The sequence below is a fragment of the Pleurodeles waltl genome, chromosome 4_2, assembly GCF_031143425.1.
Source record: "Pleurodeles waltl isolate 20211129_DDA chromosome 4_2, aPleWal1.hap1.20221129, whole genome shotgun sequence".
Lineage (NCBI taxonomy): Eukaryota > Metazoa > Chordata > Amphibia > Caudata > Salamandridae > Pleurodeles > Pleurodeles waltl.
In genome coordinates, this window is record NC_090443.1 from 477,843,215 (window position 1) to 477,861,094 (window position 17,880).

The 17,880-nt window shown below is 46.3% G+C and overlaps 1 protein-coding gene across 2 annotated transcripts in view; it reads left to right on the forward strand.

Moving 5' to 3' along the window:
* The window catches only part of TYK2 (tyrosine kinase 2), a 579,821-nt gene that overhangs the window by 475,007 nt on the left and 86,934 nt on the right, over window positions 1–17,880 (forward strand). For both annotated transcript variants that reach the window (XM_069231824.1, XM_069231825.1), the window contains exons 16-18: window positions 7,021–7,172; window positions 7,705–7,855; window positions 10,127–10,224. In XM_069231824.1, the coding sequence (XP_069087925.1) occupies window positions 7,021–7,172; window positions 7,705–7,855; window positions 10,127–10,224 (401 nt within the window). The remainder of the gene's footprint in view (window positions 1–7,020; window positions 7,173–7,704; window positions 7,856–10,126; window positions 10,225–17,880) is intronic.

Genomic DNA, 17,880 nt, shown 5'->3' on the forward strand with positions numbered 1-17,880 from the left:
CGGAAGGCCAGCTTGAAGCCCTGAAGCACCTGTCACTGTTCAATGTCTGTGACAAACCCACACCATATGTGCCTTTAGTGCCTCATTCCAAAGGCCTACTTGGATTTCTGTGCCATGAAACCAAAGTCCTTGAGGTAGTGATCCCTCAAGCTCCTAGGGGCTTGACGTGCGATTCCACGACAATCTTGAGCCCAGTTGAGAGAAACGTCCTAGGAACGGTCACATAGTCAAAGATGTTCGTTGCACTCAATCGTCGGGACATGCAGGTAAGTTCCACTGCAAAAAGAGCAGTAGGCTGACAAGATGCAGTGCCTGTATTCAGTGCTATCCGCGGCTGAGCCAACACACTAGCAGTCTCATGGCCTCCCCGTGTTTCTGAGAGGCGGAGCAACCCCCACTCAACTTCTAGAGTTATATGAGCCCATGCGCCTCATATTTGAGCACGCTTCTCCTGCTGGCACTCCTACAAGCCCAGTGGGGTTGGGAGGGGCCCCTGCTCGATCCATACCGGTGGCTTTGACCCTGGCAACATTCGGCACCCCCACCCCCTCGGATCTATGGCTGGATCTTGACTGGTGCCAGTCGTACAATCCCGACCTTTCCCAGCTTTGGTCCCAATGGAGATGTTCCTGGTGCTGCCAGCAGCACCATACCCATTCTGATCCCAGACTCTGACACACAGCCAGAGGGGTGTCATCCGAAGCCGACTCTTGCACCGACTGGAGCCATGCACAGGCTGATGCCTGAGCCCTATTCCTATGGGACTCAGGAAGGATTGGGAGGGTGTCGCTGGGCCTGAAGAATACCATCATTATCCCCCAAGCACGGTCTGGTGTGAGGATTTGGCGGAAGCAGCGAACTGAACACATCTCCAAGTACTGGCATGCTTCCTATGTGCCATATGGCTACAGAGGAGAGAGTGTCTTTTGCAGTGGTGGTGAGAAGGGCGGCAGAGGTCCTGGACCTTGTCCTGCCTTCTGTGGCAGTCTTGATGGAAGTTTCTCAGCCAGGAGTTACCCCTTCAGATCCACTTCTCCCCTTTCATGAAGCCCTTACAGACATCCTGCTTGGGACTTGGTCCAAGCCCAGCACAGGGGCTCCTGTTCACAGGACAGTTGCCTGCCGCCACTGCCCCACCCCTGGGGACCCCAAGTTCCTCACACAATACCATATCCCAGAGAGCTTGGTAGTCCGAGCTTCTACCGCCCTTGTCAATCCTGTCACATTTCCTACCGGACCACTGGATAGTGAATCCCAGAGGCTGGACTCCTTAAGGAAGAAGAGGTTTTGTTCCACAAGCCTGCCACTGCTGTCCATGAACACCTTATGCCTTTTGTGCCGCTACTCCCACGCTCTGTGGCATGTGGTTGCAGAGGTGTTGTCAGTGGTTCCGGAGGAGGCCTGGGCCATACTCTCCCAGGCTGTGGCTGACTAGTGAGATATGGACTAGATACTTCCAATTTGCTGAGCAGACTGATTTTATCAACAGTGGCCTTAAGGTGCCACGCCTGGCTGATAACTGGCTTTTCTGGGGATGACAAAGCATTGCTTATGGATATCCCTTTGATGGCTCTCATCTCTATGAAGGCAAGGCAAATTCAGTGCTGGAGCATTTTAAGGACAGCAGGGTTATGGCCAAGTCCTTGGGCCTTTCCATGGCCCCTCGCCAACCCCAACCCGCCTTTCTCTCATTTCATGGCCACGGAAGGGGCGTCTAGCCACGTCTGCACCCTTCCAGCCAATGTGGAGCGCAAGCTTACTTGCCTCTGTGTGGCTGAAGATGCTGTACCCAGAGCCCTCATTGGAGGTGCGGGGGGGCAGCCAAAAGTCTGGCCAGTCCACCACCCCTCTAAACCACCTCCCCCTCCCCCCAACCAAGCAGCTGCATCCTTCTAACCTTTATAGTCTTCTCCTTACCATCATGGGCACCAGTGGGAGGCAGGATACTGCATCACATGCCCCACTGGCGGTCTATCACATTGGATCTTTGGGTTCTCCAGTTCTCTGGAGGGGATACTCCCTCCTCTTCGTGTCTCCCCTCCCTCCAGTGCCACCCATGTACGACAGGCTGACGGAGGACCATCTATCCCTTCTCTGCCATTAAGTCACGGCTCTCTTGGCCAAGGGAGTCATTAAGAGTGTGCCAACACCAGAAGTAGGCTGTGGTTGTTATTCCTTCTACTTTCTGGTGCCCAAGAAGTATGGAGGCCTTCGTCCTATCCTAGACCTGTGCTCTCTCAATTACTTCCTTAAGAAGGAGAAGTTCAAAATGCTCACTCTCGCTAAAGTCCTGTCTGCCCTGGGTCCAGGAGACTAGACAGTAGCGTTAGACTTGCTAGCCAAACATTTCCAGATTCCTGTCCTGTCCTGCCTGCCCACAGGTGTTACCTGCTGTTCATGGTTGGCCATCCGCAAGAGGTGAAGCTCAGAGGACTCTGGTCTCCAGCAGAATCCAGACTACATATCAACCTTCTGGAGCTCCAGGTGATCCAGCTAGCATTAAAAGATGTTCTTCCTTCCATCTAGGGAAGGCTAGTGCAGATGTTCAGACAACAGCACCACCATATGATACTGCAACAAGCAGGACAGGGTGGGATTGTAGAGGCCCTACATCTCTGGACATGGCTGGAACGTCAGGGCATATCCCTGGTGGTTCAACACCCAGCGGGCTCTGTGAATGCCAGAGCAGACAAATTCACCTTAAGACGCCTAGTGGATCACAAATGGCATCTCCATCCAGAGGGGGTGCAAGGTTTCTTAAGCAGTGGGGGGAGAGCCTTGTTTAGATCTGTTCATCACAGCTGAGACTGCGCAGTGTCAGGAGTTCTGCATGCAGGAGTTTCCAATGTGGCTCTGACTCTGACACTTTTCGTCCTAAGTGGAGCTCAGACCACCATGCCACTTCTGCCCAGAGTTCTCGAGATCAAGAAGAACCAGGCCCAACATATCCTTGTGGTTCTGGACTGGGCTCGGAGCGTTTGGTATCCCGAGCTGTTGAGCATGGTCATCAGTCCACCAATAAGGCTTCCCCTTTGAGAAGATCTTCTGTCGTAGCAGCGGGGTGGGATCTCTACCCGAACCTTTCAAAGCTGCACTTTCTTGTGTGGAGATTGAGCAGCAACAGTTGACAGCTTTTGAGCTTAGGCACAAAGTATGGGATGTTATTGTGGCAACCAGGTGTCCCTTCAACCAAATGGTATGTTCTTGCCTTTGGGGAAAGTTTCTTACATGGTGTGCAGACAACTTGACCCTACCTAATTTCTGCTCAGCAGGGCTCTGCACTGGGTACCTTAAAGGGCTCCCTTTCCGCTATATCTGCTTTTCTGCGGTTGTCTTACCAGCCACCCCTCTTCAAATCCTCTATTACACATAGGTTTCTGAAAGGTTTACATCATATGCTTCCTCCTCCCTTTTTCATGCCTCAGATGGTCCTTAATGTAGTCCTGACATTCCCAATGTATGCTCCATTTGAGCATTTGCCTATTGTCCTCTCGGGCTCCTTACCATCAAGACAGCCTTCCTGCAGGCAAAAACATCTGCTTGGAGGGTCAGTGAGCTGCGGACATTGTCATCCAAGCCTCCATACCTAAACATCCTCCCAAACAAGCAAAGTTGTCACTCCCTTTCATGTAGACTAGTCCATCACCCTGCCTACTTTTTTTTCGCTCCACCACATCCTTCTTAAAGAGAGGAGTGACTCCACTGCATGGACCCAAAAAAGCATAGTCGTTCTACCTTGACCTCACAAGAGTTCCGGGTGAATGACCAACTCTTCGTTTGATATGAGCGAAGTACATTATGATGACCACATTCTAGTCACATCTTAAATGCAGACAGCTCTTCTACATCAAATTAATCGGGGAAAAGGTCATTCCTTTTGTTTTAGAAGCGCAGTGTTGTTGGCATTGGGCACATAGGCGGAAGGTGGACTATTTGGTGGGGCATGTGCCTGAAACAGAGAGTGCATGCACAGATATACTGAGCACGCAGCTACCAGCTACCATTGGACTCTTCTTAAGAACTGGCCAACAGACAGCTGCCTTTGGTGAAACATTAAAGACGACTACTGAAGTAAGTGTTACCATGTACTTCATTTATCATGATGCGTTGGGGCAAATTGAGTGCTAGGATGTGAGGCAATGTGCTCCCGCCTCCTTCTTCATTTAAACCTTATATATGCTTGCAACCAGATTTCTGCATCACTTTAGTGCTTTGCTCTGTTGGCTGTAGTTTATAACCATGTTTACGTTTGCCTTTTTTCAGAGGTTTCCTTACAGTACTGGTTTTCTGATTGTTGTAGGCCATTTGTTGCCTATTTAATTGCTTCTTTGCCTTGTATCCTGGTGACTTGATTTCTTCCTTATTTTACTTGGAACCACTCTCTTGCTGAAATCCTTATGCCTCGCCAAATTGTTCCTTTTTATTATATGGCATGCACGCAGTGCTTCATTTGTAAAACAATAAGTGCCAGGGCCCAAATTGTTTCGCAGAAGCCTGCCACCGCTCCTAAATGTCAGGGGGTGCCGAATACTAAGGTTGTTTACTCTTATTTAAAACTCCTGCCTCTAGTGTCCATCACCTTACAACCACAGCCCATTTATCTCATTCTTACAGATTTCTTTTAATCCTTGCTTTCTCATTTTCTCACTGTTTTTCTATTTCTCCCTTCCTAACTCTTCCTGCACTTTCCTGCTTTTTTTGTTGCTCTCAGTCAAAGTCTGATGTTGAAAAACAAGTCCTGGTACCCACAAATGAGTACCAGTTGGCACCACCATCAGCCACTGGCCCATTTTAAACCATTATACATCCTTTACCTTAGCCAGAGAAGGACATTCGGCAGTGATGGTGCAAGACCTGCACATGCCTGTCCCCATTCAGTGCCATGCTGAAAGTAATTTGGCTCTTGCATAGTGCAGCATTGCAGGGTAGCATATTTGTAGAGTCCTGAAACCAGGGTTGCATGTATATGTAACATAACCTCAGAGTGATACATGGGGTAATGCTGTGATAATCCAACTATCTATGTAGCTAAATGTCTACAGTTGTAAACAAGTCAGTGCCAGGAAAAGTGATTTTCTTTATTTTTCTTATATACAAGTAAAAGAGTTTTAATGTTGCAGCACACACGGACACCCAGACACCGCAAACTAGCGGGCACACTAGCAAATGAGTGTTCCCCTGGTCCCACCTGTATCGTGACCTATGCTCCACTTCCTCCACCCCACCTTTCGTGTTCTGTTTTCCACAAGTAATTGTAGGAAACTAAGGCAGACAGTTAAATATGGGGGAATCATTTATAGTAATGTTAAGGATCAGGAAGGATTGAAATCTAGCATTGTGTTGATTTCTATGGAGAGAGACACTACACATCTGACGAGCTTCTCTCAAAATGTTTCATTTTATCAAGGAGCTGTTTGAGGTCGGAGGTTAGAACTGTCTTAACTTGTGCAGGTCTGACTGTAGGTTGTTAGTTTGGTGGTTAAGGGTTTTGTGTGTATATCCATGTTTGGATGTATCTTGGTGTGCACAATCATATTAACTTAAATTTGCAGATAATTAAAAATATCTAAACAACACTGCCTCTTTATTACATATTAAAACCATGTAAGGTGCAACACATCTGTATAAACCTCAGCCGCAAAAAAATACATTTCTAGAACTGAACCCCGTACTGTTGGGCAGCTTTCCTGTACCTCTGAATCAAGTAAGCCAATACATCTTCAAAAGAGCAGAACTTATATTGTAACATTCAAGAGCCAACCTAGACAATTTCCTTTACAACATGTGTGCTCTTCAAGTTGTTTAAATAAAACATAAATGCAACGGTAATTAAATAGGTATGTTTCAAGCTTCTTCCAGAAATATTCAGTAGTGAGAGTCGGGGTGACTCAAAAGGCAAAGAGGTGCAGAAAAGGGAGAACGAGGTGTATGGAAGTACACAAAATTAAAAGAATGCTATTACAAAGTGATCTTTCTTGAACCATCAAATATCGTCTATACATTCTTCTGTATAAAGAGAATAGAATGTTTTGGAACGCTTCACACGTGAATATTTTGCCCCTTTAAGTAGACCTGCTTCGTCGATCATGAATTTGGCATCACCTCTTTGAAGCAACTAAGTCCAGGGACAAAGTTTGTTATCATACTATTTTTACACCACAGGCCTTTCCTTTATGTTGGCTTCTGTAGTGGGACGAAATGCCCAGCTCTTGAGTTTTTTTTCGACAAAATACATCTTTTCTTGAAGAACTGATTGTAATAAGGACATAATATGTTTAAATATGTCTCTTATTAGCTCTCAGTGTCATGTTATTTGCAAAAAAAAGCATTGCAATCGTAGCCCATGTTGCCTTTACTATTTTTTAACTGTATCATGAAATAGATATTCCTCTTTCAGACTGTAAGGGGGCATGTGTGAGAAAGCTCATTATGCCCTTCTGGGCCTCTTCCCTTCTCTGCCTGAATCACCTACTCTTTGCTGCTTCCCCATAAGGTGCTGCTGCAATACCTGGGCTTCTTCTAGATGTCAATGGAAGATTCTTACATTGTCTGTTCTAGCTTTTGCCTGCCTCTGGTAATGTTTTGGACAAGTAGCACTGACTGCTCTGAGTGATAGGAGCTCATTTAATTGGATCCATGATGCTGCCTTTGAAAATATTCTAGGACTCCTAGGATATGCTTTCAAGTGCTGAGGTTGAAGAATCTTATTTTCAATTCTGTTGCCTTTTCATACCTTACTGGCTGATGTAAGTGACATTTTAATAGACCATGGCTGCTTGAAGACATCATTTTATATTGAAAAAAATATGCATTCACCAAAATGCTAAAAACAGTTCACGTAAATGTGATTCACTGTAGAATTTGACTTGCTGCTTGTTCCTTCGCTTGCTAATCTGCATTTGCAAATTCCTGAACTAACTGTGAATTGCAGATATTAAGTATTATAATTTGTGACATTGGCTGCTTCAGTTAAGTTTCAGGCTGTTGTAGGTAACCTGTCCTTATTTATTTTCTCATCAGAACGTGTAGAGAGAATACCCTGGATAGCACCAGAGTGTGTACATGATGTCACCAAGCTGAGCACTGCTGCAGACAAGTGGAGTTTTGGGACCGCGCTACTGGAGATCTGCTTCAATGGAGAAGTTCCACTTAAAGAGCGTACGCCATCAGAGGTGGGCTGCATGTGCATACTATATTCTTATTTGCTGGTGTTTGGCTTTCTGTACGGTGCAACTATGATAGAAAGGGAGGGGGTCTGTTGGTCAGATGACTATTTGAGGCTAGAGACGACTGAGCCATACTGTAGCTGTGAGATACATGTGTTCACTTCCCTTAACACATTTACTCAGTCTCCTGTGCTTTCTTTGTCTTATCATTCGTTGAGGTTTAGGAGACACTAACTGTTTTTCACTGCAAGTGAGGTCAAACTACACTGTTAAAAAGGATTGATAGCAACCCTTTTAAGTTTCCAAGGTCCATGCATATCTAACTGCTCCAGTTAGGCTTGTTATATTTTGGGACTTGTTGTCTTGTTTATTATAAAACTAGAACTAAAAGTGCCAGAATGCAAAAAAAAACAAAACAGAACTGCAGCAGTTAGCCACACATGGATTTGGGAAACTTGACAGCTATGTGATAGTGAACATTTTGCGCTTTCTGATTAGTTGACCATCCCAAAATATTGAACTTACCTGTTTTGTGCAGAAAGAACGGTTCTATGAGAAGAAGCTTAGTCTTCCAGAGCCGTATTACAAAGAATTGGCAAACCTGATCAGCAAGTGCTTAAACTATGACCCAGCTGAGAGGCCTTCATTTCGAACCATCCTGCGGGAGCTGACGCAGCTGCAGCCGCAGAGTAAGTAGATTTGGTGTTACTTCATTGTGTTTCTTTTTCCTAATGCATGTCGTGTTTGTTTAGTGTCTCTTCTTTTATTTGACTGTGGAAATGCAACATGCCCTTATTTTGTACAGTACTAAGTATCGATACTAATATTGGAGTTTCGATGTTTTCATTTTTTTTTGGAAACATGCAGGTTAGCTGCATGGTGCTCCATTGTGTATCATTGACACTTCAGTACACTTAGCATGTTAGAAGTGCCACGGCTGATCTGTTGCTTGAAAAAGGATGTCAAGGAATTCCCAGCTTCTTCAGGTTGTTTTGCCTTCAGTCCTGATCAGATGAACTAGAGCGAGAATTCCTGTATCCAGTGTGTCATGGTGCGTTTGCATAACTTATGGACTACTTCATGGCCACTCTCTTAACTCTAATTACCTCCCTTAATGCCTACATCGGCAGTCACCTAAGCGAGGGACTTGCAGTGCACCTTTCTTCCATCACAGTTACGTAGTGATTAGCTCAAGGCACTGATCATCGCCCGTTTCCCGTTGATGTTTCTTACAGCTGTAGACCCCAGTGTAAGATGGATGGTACATCTTATGCCCAAAAGCCCCTTTCCGAAATGTGTTTCTTGGGCGGTGATGGTGATAATAAAGAATAACCCCTCTCCACCAAACTGTTTATACTCCCATGATTGTAGAACATAATGCATTCAGTGCCACCAGCGTTTCCTTATGCAGAGATCATGAATAGACAGCCACACAATAAATGAACATTGATCATCTGATGAGCTGTCTAGATACACCCACAGAAGGTGCTGCGTTTTTTCCACTACAGCAATACGCTGTAAGTAAGCTGCCAGACTGCAAACTTAAAAAGACGTGCACAACCAAATGTCATCGATATTCATCTCCTTTGTGTCTGCATTCACTGAGCTGGAGAAAACATCTCCTTCCTGTGACATAAAGGCCCCTGCTTGCTAACAGTGGAGACACTGATTTGCCCGTCTCTTCCAGATGATGCACTGTGCCACTGCACACAGTGCGAGAAGTCCTGCTTGCAAACAAACAAACGGCTTTTGTCTATGTGGAGTGGTGATATCTGTGTGGTGTGGTGTACTACATTTAAAGAAGACGGTTATTGTTAATGGTTATTGTTAATTAGCATTTTCATGCACACAGTCATCCGTTAGGGTTGCTTTACAGCATTTTTTAGTAATCTGATTTGAGCCTTTCCAAACAGTTCCATCAAAGAGTATGATGAGGTTTTGTGGAGGTGTGTAGGCTATGTGTAGTTTTTAACATAATTCCTTGGTTAATATGAATGCCCACTGCTCTGCAAATGTTGCATGGTTCACTTCTCCAAACAAAGGTTATTTTTTTAGGGAGATTACCCATACTGGAATTGTTACAAGTATGTACATTTTCCTTCTTTCTACACTGGCTGGGGCTTTATTACCGCAGGTAACTTATTTTTTCTTAATTGAACATAAGCACTGTACATCCAGGACATCACTTAGACCGCTTTGACTCAAGCCGTTAACGCAGACCTCTTGCATATACTTATCGTGCGTAGCCATGCACGGCAATATCTGACCACCAACATGACCAATTTCGGTAGCACCTTTTATGCACGCATTATGATGTGATATCAGTAGGAAATCATCCACACTAATTCGGAAGATTACAAGACTTCACTGACATCAGTTACAACGATTGCCACCCAATAAAATGATCCACCTGTCTCTTGTTTTCACCCCTACTTCTCTCTCCCCAGTTCCTCCACCGCTGGCCTCTCACCTCCACCTTTACTGTCCCTTCCTTTCTACTGTCTGCTGTTCAACTTAATCCCACCATAATACACACACTGGATACAGGTAATGTGCTTTATAGCTAGGTTTGTGCTATGTAATAAAATATAACAAATCCTTCAGATTAGCACACTTAAAATATCATCTGCTGTCATAAGCACATTTTCTCAATACTTACGCTTCAGAAGCTTCATTCCCTTTGACAGTTCTGAGCTAAAATGAAAGAACAGATTTCTCTTTCTCAGTTTTGGAATCTGAGATTATATCGCCAAACTGTAAATGTAAAATTTAGATGATTTGAAGTACTGTTGCTGATAGGTACATTTTATTGGCAATAGAAAAAAGTTTGCATTTGTGAGTGTGAGGAGGGCAATTTGTGCTATAGTAATCCTTGATGACAGAAGTAATTCTCCTACTTCCTCCATGTTTCGTACTGTATCTTTCAATTGTGTTCAGCTGCCATTCTTTTTGTGTTTCAGATATTTCTGACATCTCTGCGGTAAACCCGGACATCCCTTTAAGTGACCCCACAGTCTTCCAGAAGCGCTACCTGAAAAAAATTAGGGAACTGGGAGAGGTAATACTGTTGTTTGCCTTCTTTGCTTCACAGTGTGATTTGAATACTGTATAAGAGAACAGATACAAATTGGTCACATGTGAGCTCAAGACCTTTAAATGTATTACTCTTCAGTTGGCCTCTTTTATAGTTTGGCTGTCATATCGAATCTAGAGATGGCTATCAGATGTGTGTCCTTTCTCCCTGAACACTGTACTGCCTTAAAAAACAAACAAAAAAAATAATGGCTGCCCTGGGATGACAGCTAAAAGCAGCTCCCACCTCCCCCACGAATTTGGCTTTGGTCAATAAAGTAATGATCCAGGTACACTAGTTGTCATCTCTCAGTGCACGGGGGCATTTGAGTCCCCTCCGCACTTCTTTTGGACTGCCTTGGTATGCCTGGCAGACCACAATATGAAAAAATAAACAGCCCTTCCAGTGTTTGGCAGGTACCTCTCTGAGAAGGAAAGTTTCTCTGTGTGTTTCTGCTATCGGGAAAACCAGCATCCCGATGAGGCAGTAGATGTGCATGGAGTGTGGTAAGGACATCGAGCAATGATTGATGGCTACCCTATTACTCTTTCTCTAAATTAGGGCTGTCATTTTTACTACATAGGAATAGTATATTGCAGGGATCTTCAAACGGGGGCTGGTCCCCTTAGAGGGACCTCAAGTGATCCCAGGGGGGAGTGTTGGGGACAGGGCTCTGGCCACAAGAATCATTATGCAGATAACAGTGCTTTGTTTTATGCAGAAAATAACGTATTGCATTTTTAAAAAGGTAACATAACTGCAATGTTTAAATCTAGACCTATTTAAGCATTGCCAACTTAATAGAATAATTGTCAAAAATTCTGAGGGGAGCCACAATTATTTTTTCCCCCTCCTTTTGAATAATCCCCAGTGTCAGACTAGATCCAGAAACTTTTTTTCATGGTACCTCTGCACACTGGAAGGTGGTGGCATACAGCTTCGTACTGGCACAGCTCTGCTCTGGAAGTGATGTATGGGGCCTATAAAGGTGCTCTGTCCCTTTCTTTTTACCCCTTAGACACGAATCCTGAGCTTCTTTCGGAGACTGCTTTTGTCAGATATTTTTCGGTCAAATTTTCAACAGGCTAGGGACTGATGTCCAGTCCTCCCTAATGGACATACTGTTGAATGGGAGTCGCCTGTTCGGGGCCAAGGCTGATCTTGCCCTTGAACGCTTCAAGGAGAATGAGGCTACCACTCGCTCCCTGGCCCTTTCTACCCAGCCTCAACAGCAGCACTTAAAGAGTTCCTTTCATGGCTTTGGACTAGGTGCTCTTGTGTGGGAAAGGCCAGGGTGCATGAACGGTCAAGGTCATTGTGCCCCGAGTATGGCGCCCCACCCACCAAGCCTCTTTAGTGTACTTTCAAGGGTCACCGCTACCTGGTGTGAGGCAGAATTCACTGATTCTATCTGAGTTTGCAGGCGATCACATTGGATAGGTAGGTACTGCAAATGGTCTGAAAAGGTTGTGCCCACCCATTCCTTTCTTATCCTCTGCACTGCCCTCCATCATCCCAGCAATTTATGGAGGACAGTCTATCCATTTTGCAGCAGGAAGTGCTAGCCCTGTTGGCCAAAGGGGCTGTCAAGAGGGTGCTGGTGCCAGAAGTATGGCATGTTTGTTATGCCTGATACTTTCTGGTGCCCAAGAGGTACATATGTCTTCGGCCTATTCTAGACCTACACCCTCTCAGTGCCTTCCTTCGGAAGGAGAAGTTTAAAATCCTCATCCTGGCCTGGTTCTTTAGTGCTCTCGACCCAGGAGAATGTATTGTAGCGTTGGATCCTCAGAACACCTATTTCCATATTCCTGTCCTGCCAGCGCATTGGCGCTACCTGCAGTTCATGGTGGGGTAGGAGCATTTTCAGTTTACTGTGCTTCCCCTTTGGTCTCACCAGTGCCCCTCTGATATTCATGAAGGTGATGGCAGTGGTGGCAGCACACCTTCGGAGGTGAGGGTTGCTAGTCTACTCCGAGCATGTCTGGCTGTTGAAACCGGGCTCTCCCCACGCAGTTGTCAACCACATCCAGACTATTCTGAATCTTGTCATCTTTGGGGTTCACTATCAAGTGCAGAAGTCACACCTGACTCCTTCTCAGATGTTCCTCTTCATTGGAGCCATTCCAAACGCGGTTCGGTTTCATGCCTTTCTCCAAGACAGAGTGTCCAGGACATTCAGGATATGATCCTGATCTTTCAGCCTCAGTTCTGTATTTCAGTGAGGTCAACTCTGAAACTGCTGGGGCTGATGGTGTCCTCCATACTGCTGGTTGAGCGCACCAGGTAGCATATGCAGGCTCTGCAGTGGGATCTAAAGTCCCTGTGGGCCCAACATCAAGGGGCCTCTGCAAGAATGTTCAGATTTCAGAGGAGACTGCAAAGGATTGGCAGTGGTAGTTGAACCACAATTGGGTCAGTCTCAGACCCCTTTACCTTCCCCATCCTGAGCTGACAGTGCTGATGGACGCATTACTTCTGGGATGGGGCAGCCATCTGGGGGAGGCGGAGATCAGAGGCCTCGATCTCCAGTGGATTCCTGGCTCAGTCTTCTGAAGTGGAGTAATTTGCTTGGCGCTGAATGCCTTCCTGACGTCCATCAAAGGGATGCTGGTGCAGGTGCTCTCGGATAAACCACTGCTGTGTGGTACTGCAACAAACAGGGAGGGATGGGGTCACGGACCCTGTGCCAGGAGACTTGCGCCCCTGGAAATGGCTGGACCTTCAAGAAATCTTCGTGGTGGTGAGTCACCTGGCTGGATCAGTGAATGCCAGGGTGGACAAGCTCAGGCAACAACGAGTGGCAGGTACACCCAGTGGTGGCACAATGTCTCTTCTGCGAATGGGGAGAATATTGTCTTAATCTGTTCTCAACCACTGAGAAAAAGCAATGTCCGCAATTCTGTGTGTTGGAGCTTCCATGTCAACTCTCACTCAGAGAAGCATTCCGCCTCTAGTGAACCTCTGGACTCCTGTATACCTTTCTGTCAATGCCACTTTTGCCTCTAAGTCTCAAGAAGATCTGGATAGACCGGGCCCAAGTAATTCTAGTGGCTCCAGATTGAGCACAGTGAGTTTGCTATACAGAACTCCTAGGGCCCAGCAGATATTCTCAGTTTAGGCTCCCCTTCTGGGAGGACCTGTGTTGCAGGAACAGGGCAGGGTTCTGCACCCAGGCCTCAGAAATCTCCACCTTCAAGCATGTAGATTAAGCGGAAACAGTTGAACACCTATGACTTTCCTTCTCTTCACTTCCCCCCGCCCCCACTCCACACACTCGAGGATTGATGTCATCTTGGCAGCCAGGCCTTCCTCGACAAAAGCTGTGTATGCCTGTTATTGGGACAATTTGTGAATTGATGCCGCACTCAACTGGTTGACCCCTCCTGGTCTCACCATCTGATGATTAGTTATTTGTTCTCACTCTCTAACCCAGCATGGCCTTACTTTGGGCAGTTAAATGTCATCTTTCTTCCCGCTCGGCCATCTTACGATTGCATATCACCTGCTTTGATACAGTTTCTGAAAGGGCTTCAGCACATTTCCCCCTTCTCCTTTTGTAATGCCCCTAAGACATCTCAGTCTTGTCCTTACTTAATTGTGTACAGGGCAAGGCTGGGCAGAGGTGTACCATCTTGTACTAGATATTAGCATGCAGAGTTCTTGTCCTAGACGTCTACTAGGCAGCTGTTGTCTGGATAGTCCGGTTCGCCGAGAGGAGCATTTTGCTCACTCAGTCAAGCTGGACTTTCTGGTTTGTGTGTATTCACAGAGCCACCTCCAAATAGGTACTGCTTTGGTATCTGTTAAAAAGGTGAGGAATCTGAGGCTAGAAGCCTCTCTCAGAAAAACGCCTTACTAACCTTCGATAACTCTCGTCCTCGTGGAGACTCTATCTGACTGTTCACCTACCCTCCTGTCCTCCCATTTCTGTGACTGGACTCTACCGCTTAAGATCCCAGGAGGTGGATTTTTTTATTACCATTATAGGAATGCCAATTTTAGAAAGTGGGCATTCTTCTATGCTTATGACTTTGGTGTTTTGCAGCTTGACTCCAATCCACGTCTGGGGCAGAATGTCAGCTAGGTTTTGTCCATACTTTTCAGACAGCCTGTACACAGGGAAGGTGGCGGTGTCACAAGTGCATCTGCATGTTGAATAGTCTTCCTGGGCTGGGAGAGGGAAAAGGAGAGGAGGGGGCACACCCGCATTTGTAAAGGCTGTGCCCTGGCCTCACACAAAGGGCTTTTCAAGTCACGAGACCGAGGGACTCCTCCCTTTCGGCTTCATTGCGCATGGGCGTGACTCCATCTTAGATTGTTTTCTTTCCGCCATCGGGTTCGGACGTGTTCCTCTTCGCTCCGTATTTCGAATTGGGAAAGTTAGCTAAATATCGAAAATTTGACGGTATTGTTTGCGCTCGGTACCGGTTTAGGGTTAGTATATCGACACCGATCGTAGAAGCGCTCCGGCGGCCCTTTGGGGCTTCCACTCCTTAGCGGGGCTAATGGACCGGACCCCCTTCCGCTTCTGTCCGAGGTGCCACGCGAAGTATCCTTATACGGACCAACACTTGATCTGTAATCTGTGTCTATCACCGGAACCCAGGGAGGATACTTGCGAGGCCTGTCGGGCATTTCGATCGAAAAAGACCATACGCGATCGAAGAGCCAGTAGACTACAAATGGCGTCGACACCAAGAGAACAGATCAACGTCGAAGAGGAGGAAAGAATCTCCATCCAGGAAACGGAATCAGACGACTCCGAAAGTGAGCAGCCAGCGACAACGCAGAAAACTGAGTAAAACTGCCTCGTCCAAGACTCACACCAAGATAGTAAAGGCCAAGGGGATGCCATCGCCAGCAGGCCTTGGCTTAACCCAGCGAAAAGACGGTGACCAACCATTGGCACCGAAAAAGGCCACACAACTGCCGAAGACAACCGACTCCGGTCGAGATTCAGGCACCAAACGATCTCGGCACCGAGAGTTCGACACACCCAAGGTGAAAAAAGTTACCTCGGAACCGAAAAAGACTGTTTCGAAACCTTTGGTACTGAAAAAAGCAGCCTCGGAGCCAAAATTAGGCTCTTACACGGAAGAGCAAGGACTTTCCGGCCAAATGCATGAACATAGATTTGAGCAGGAAATAGGTATGGGAGAATCAGACCATACCCAAAGGAGGCTGCATATCCAGAAAGAGACTGGTAAAATACAAACTCTTCCTCCAATTAAAATCAAAAGAAAGCTGGCATTTCAGGAGTCAGAAATGCAGCCAGAGGCAAAGGTGGCAAGAGATAAAACACCAACACCAAGGTTTTCGTCACAGCCTTCTCCACTACATTCACCACAGCTGTCCCCGGTAACAACACCCCCAATGCAGTCACCGACACATAATGGGATGACACAGGATGACCCGGATGCATGGGACTTATATGATGCACCGGTCTCCGACAACAGTCCAGATTGTTACCCGACAAGGCCGTCACCTCCAGAGGACAGCACTGCATACATGCAGGTATTATCAAGGGCAGCTACATTTCACAATGTAGCAATGCATTCGGAGCCAATAGAGGATGACTTCCTATTTAACACCTTGGCATCCACCCACAGTTCCTACCAAAGTCTGCCAATGCTCCCAGGCATGCTCAAGCACGCAAAGCAAGTCTTCCAGGAGCCACTGAAAGGAAGGGCTATCACACCTAGGGTGGAGAAAAAATACAAACCTCCCCCAACCGACCCTGTGTTTATAACACAGCAACTGACACCAGATTCGGTGGTCGTGGGAGCTGCAAGAAAGAGGGCAAACTCTCAATCGTCGGTAGACGCACCACCGGCCTGACAAAGAGAGTAGGAAGTTCGAATCAGCGGGCAAACGAGTGGCTGCACAGGCAGCCAATCAATGGCGCATCGCAAACTCGCAAGCCCTACTGGCTCCCTGCGACAGGGCACACTGGGACGAGATGCAACACATTATACAGCACTTGCCCAAGGAACACCAGAAACGTGCCCAACAGGTTGTTGAAGAAGGACAAGCTATTTCCAACAACCAGATAAGGTCCGCATTGGATTCGGCAGACACAGCAGCACGAACAGTCAACACTGCGGTAACCATTCGCAGGCATGCATAGTTACGGAGCTCAGGATTTAAACCGGAAATCTGTGTTAAACATGCCTTTTAACCAGGAACAATTGTTTGGGCCGGAGGTGGACACGGCAATTGAGAAATTAAAGAAGGACACAGACACGGCCAAAGCCATGGGCGCGCTCTACTCCCCACAAAGCAGAGGCACATTTAGAAAGCCACAATTTAGAGGGGGGTTTCGTACGCAAACACCAGAACCTTCCACCTCACAAACCAGACCCACCTATCAGGGGCAGTACCAGAGAGGAGGGTTTCGAGGCTCATACAGGGGTTGACAATTCCCAAGAGCACGGGGAAAATTCCGAAGCCCTAAAACAAGTCAAACCAAACAGTGACTTCAGTGTCACAAACCCCCAACACTTAACACCAGTGGGGGGGGGCGACTTACTGCATACTGCAAAAACTGGACAAACATAACTACGGACTCATGGGTCCTAGCCATTATCCAACATGGTTATTGCATAGAATTCAAAAATGTCCCACCAGATGTGCCCCCAAGAGCACACAATATGTCCAAACAACACTTAGACCTGTTACAACTAGAAGTCCAAGCATTGTTACAAAAACAAGCAATAGAATTAGTACCCAACCATCAAAAAGGAACAGGTGTCTATTCACTATATTTCTTAATTCCAAAGAAGGACAAAACGTTGAGACCTATATTAGACCTCAGAACGCTGAATCTCTACATCAAATCAGATCACTTCCACATGGTAACACTTGTGATTCCCTTGCTCAAAAAACAGGACTACATGTCAACGTTAGATCTCAAGGATGCATATTTTCACATACCTATACATCCTTCGCACAGAAAATACTAACGGTTCAAGGTGTTACCGTTCGGGATAACAACAGCCCCAAGGGTATTCACAAAATGCCTTGCAGTAGTGGCCGCTCATATAAAGAGACAGCACATGCATGTATTCCCATACTTAGACGATTGGTTAATAAAAAGCAGCACTCAACAACAGTGTCTTCTTCACACGCAATACGTTATAGAAACTCTACACAACCTAGGGTTTTCTATAAATTACCCAAAATCACATCTGCAGCCATCCCAGATCCAGCAATACTTGGGAGCAACACTCAACACACAAAAAGCGATTGCCACTCCAAGTCCACAAAGAGTACAAGCGTTCCAAAATATAGCATTAAACATGCAACCAAACCAACACTACCAAGTGAGGTTTGTAATGACACTTCTAGGCATGATGTCTTCATGCATTGCCATTGTCCCAAACGCAAGATTACACATGCAGCCCTTACAACAGTGCTTAGCAAAACAATGGACACAAGCACAGGGTCAACTTCAAGATGTTGATAGACTGCCAGACACACTTCTCGCTTCAATGGTGGAACCCTATAAATTTAAACCAAGGGCGGCCAGTCAAAGACCCAGTGCCTCAAGATGTGATAACAACAGATGCTTCCATGATGGGGTGGGGAGCACACCTCAACAAGCACAGCATACAGGGTCAATGGGACAATCAACAAAAA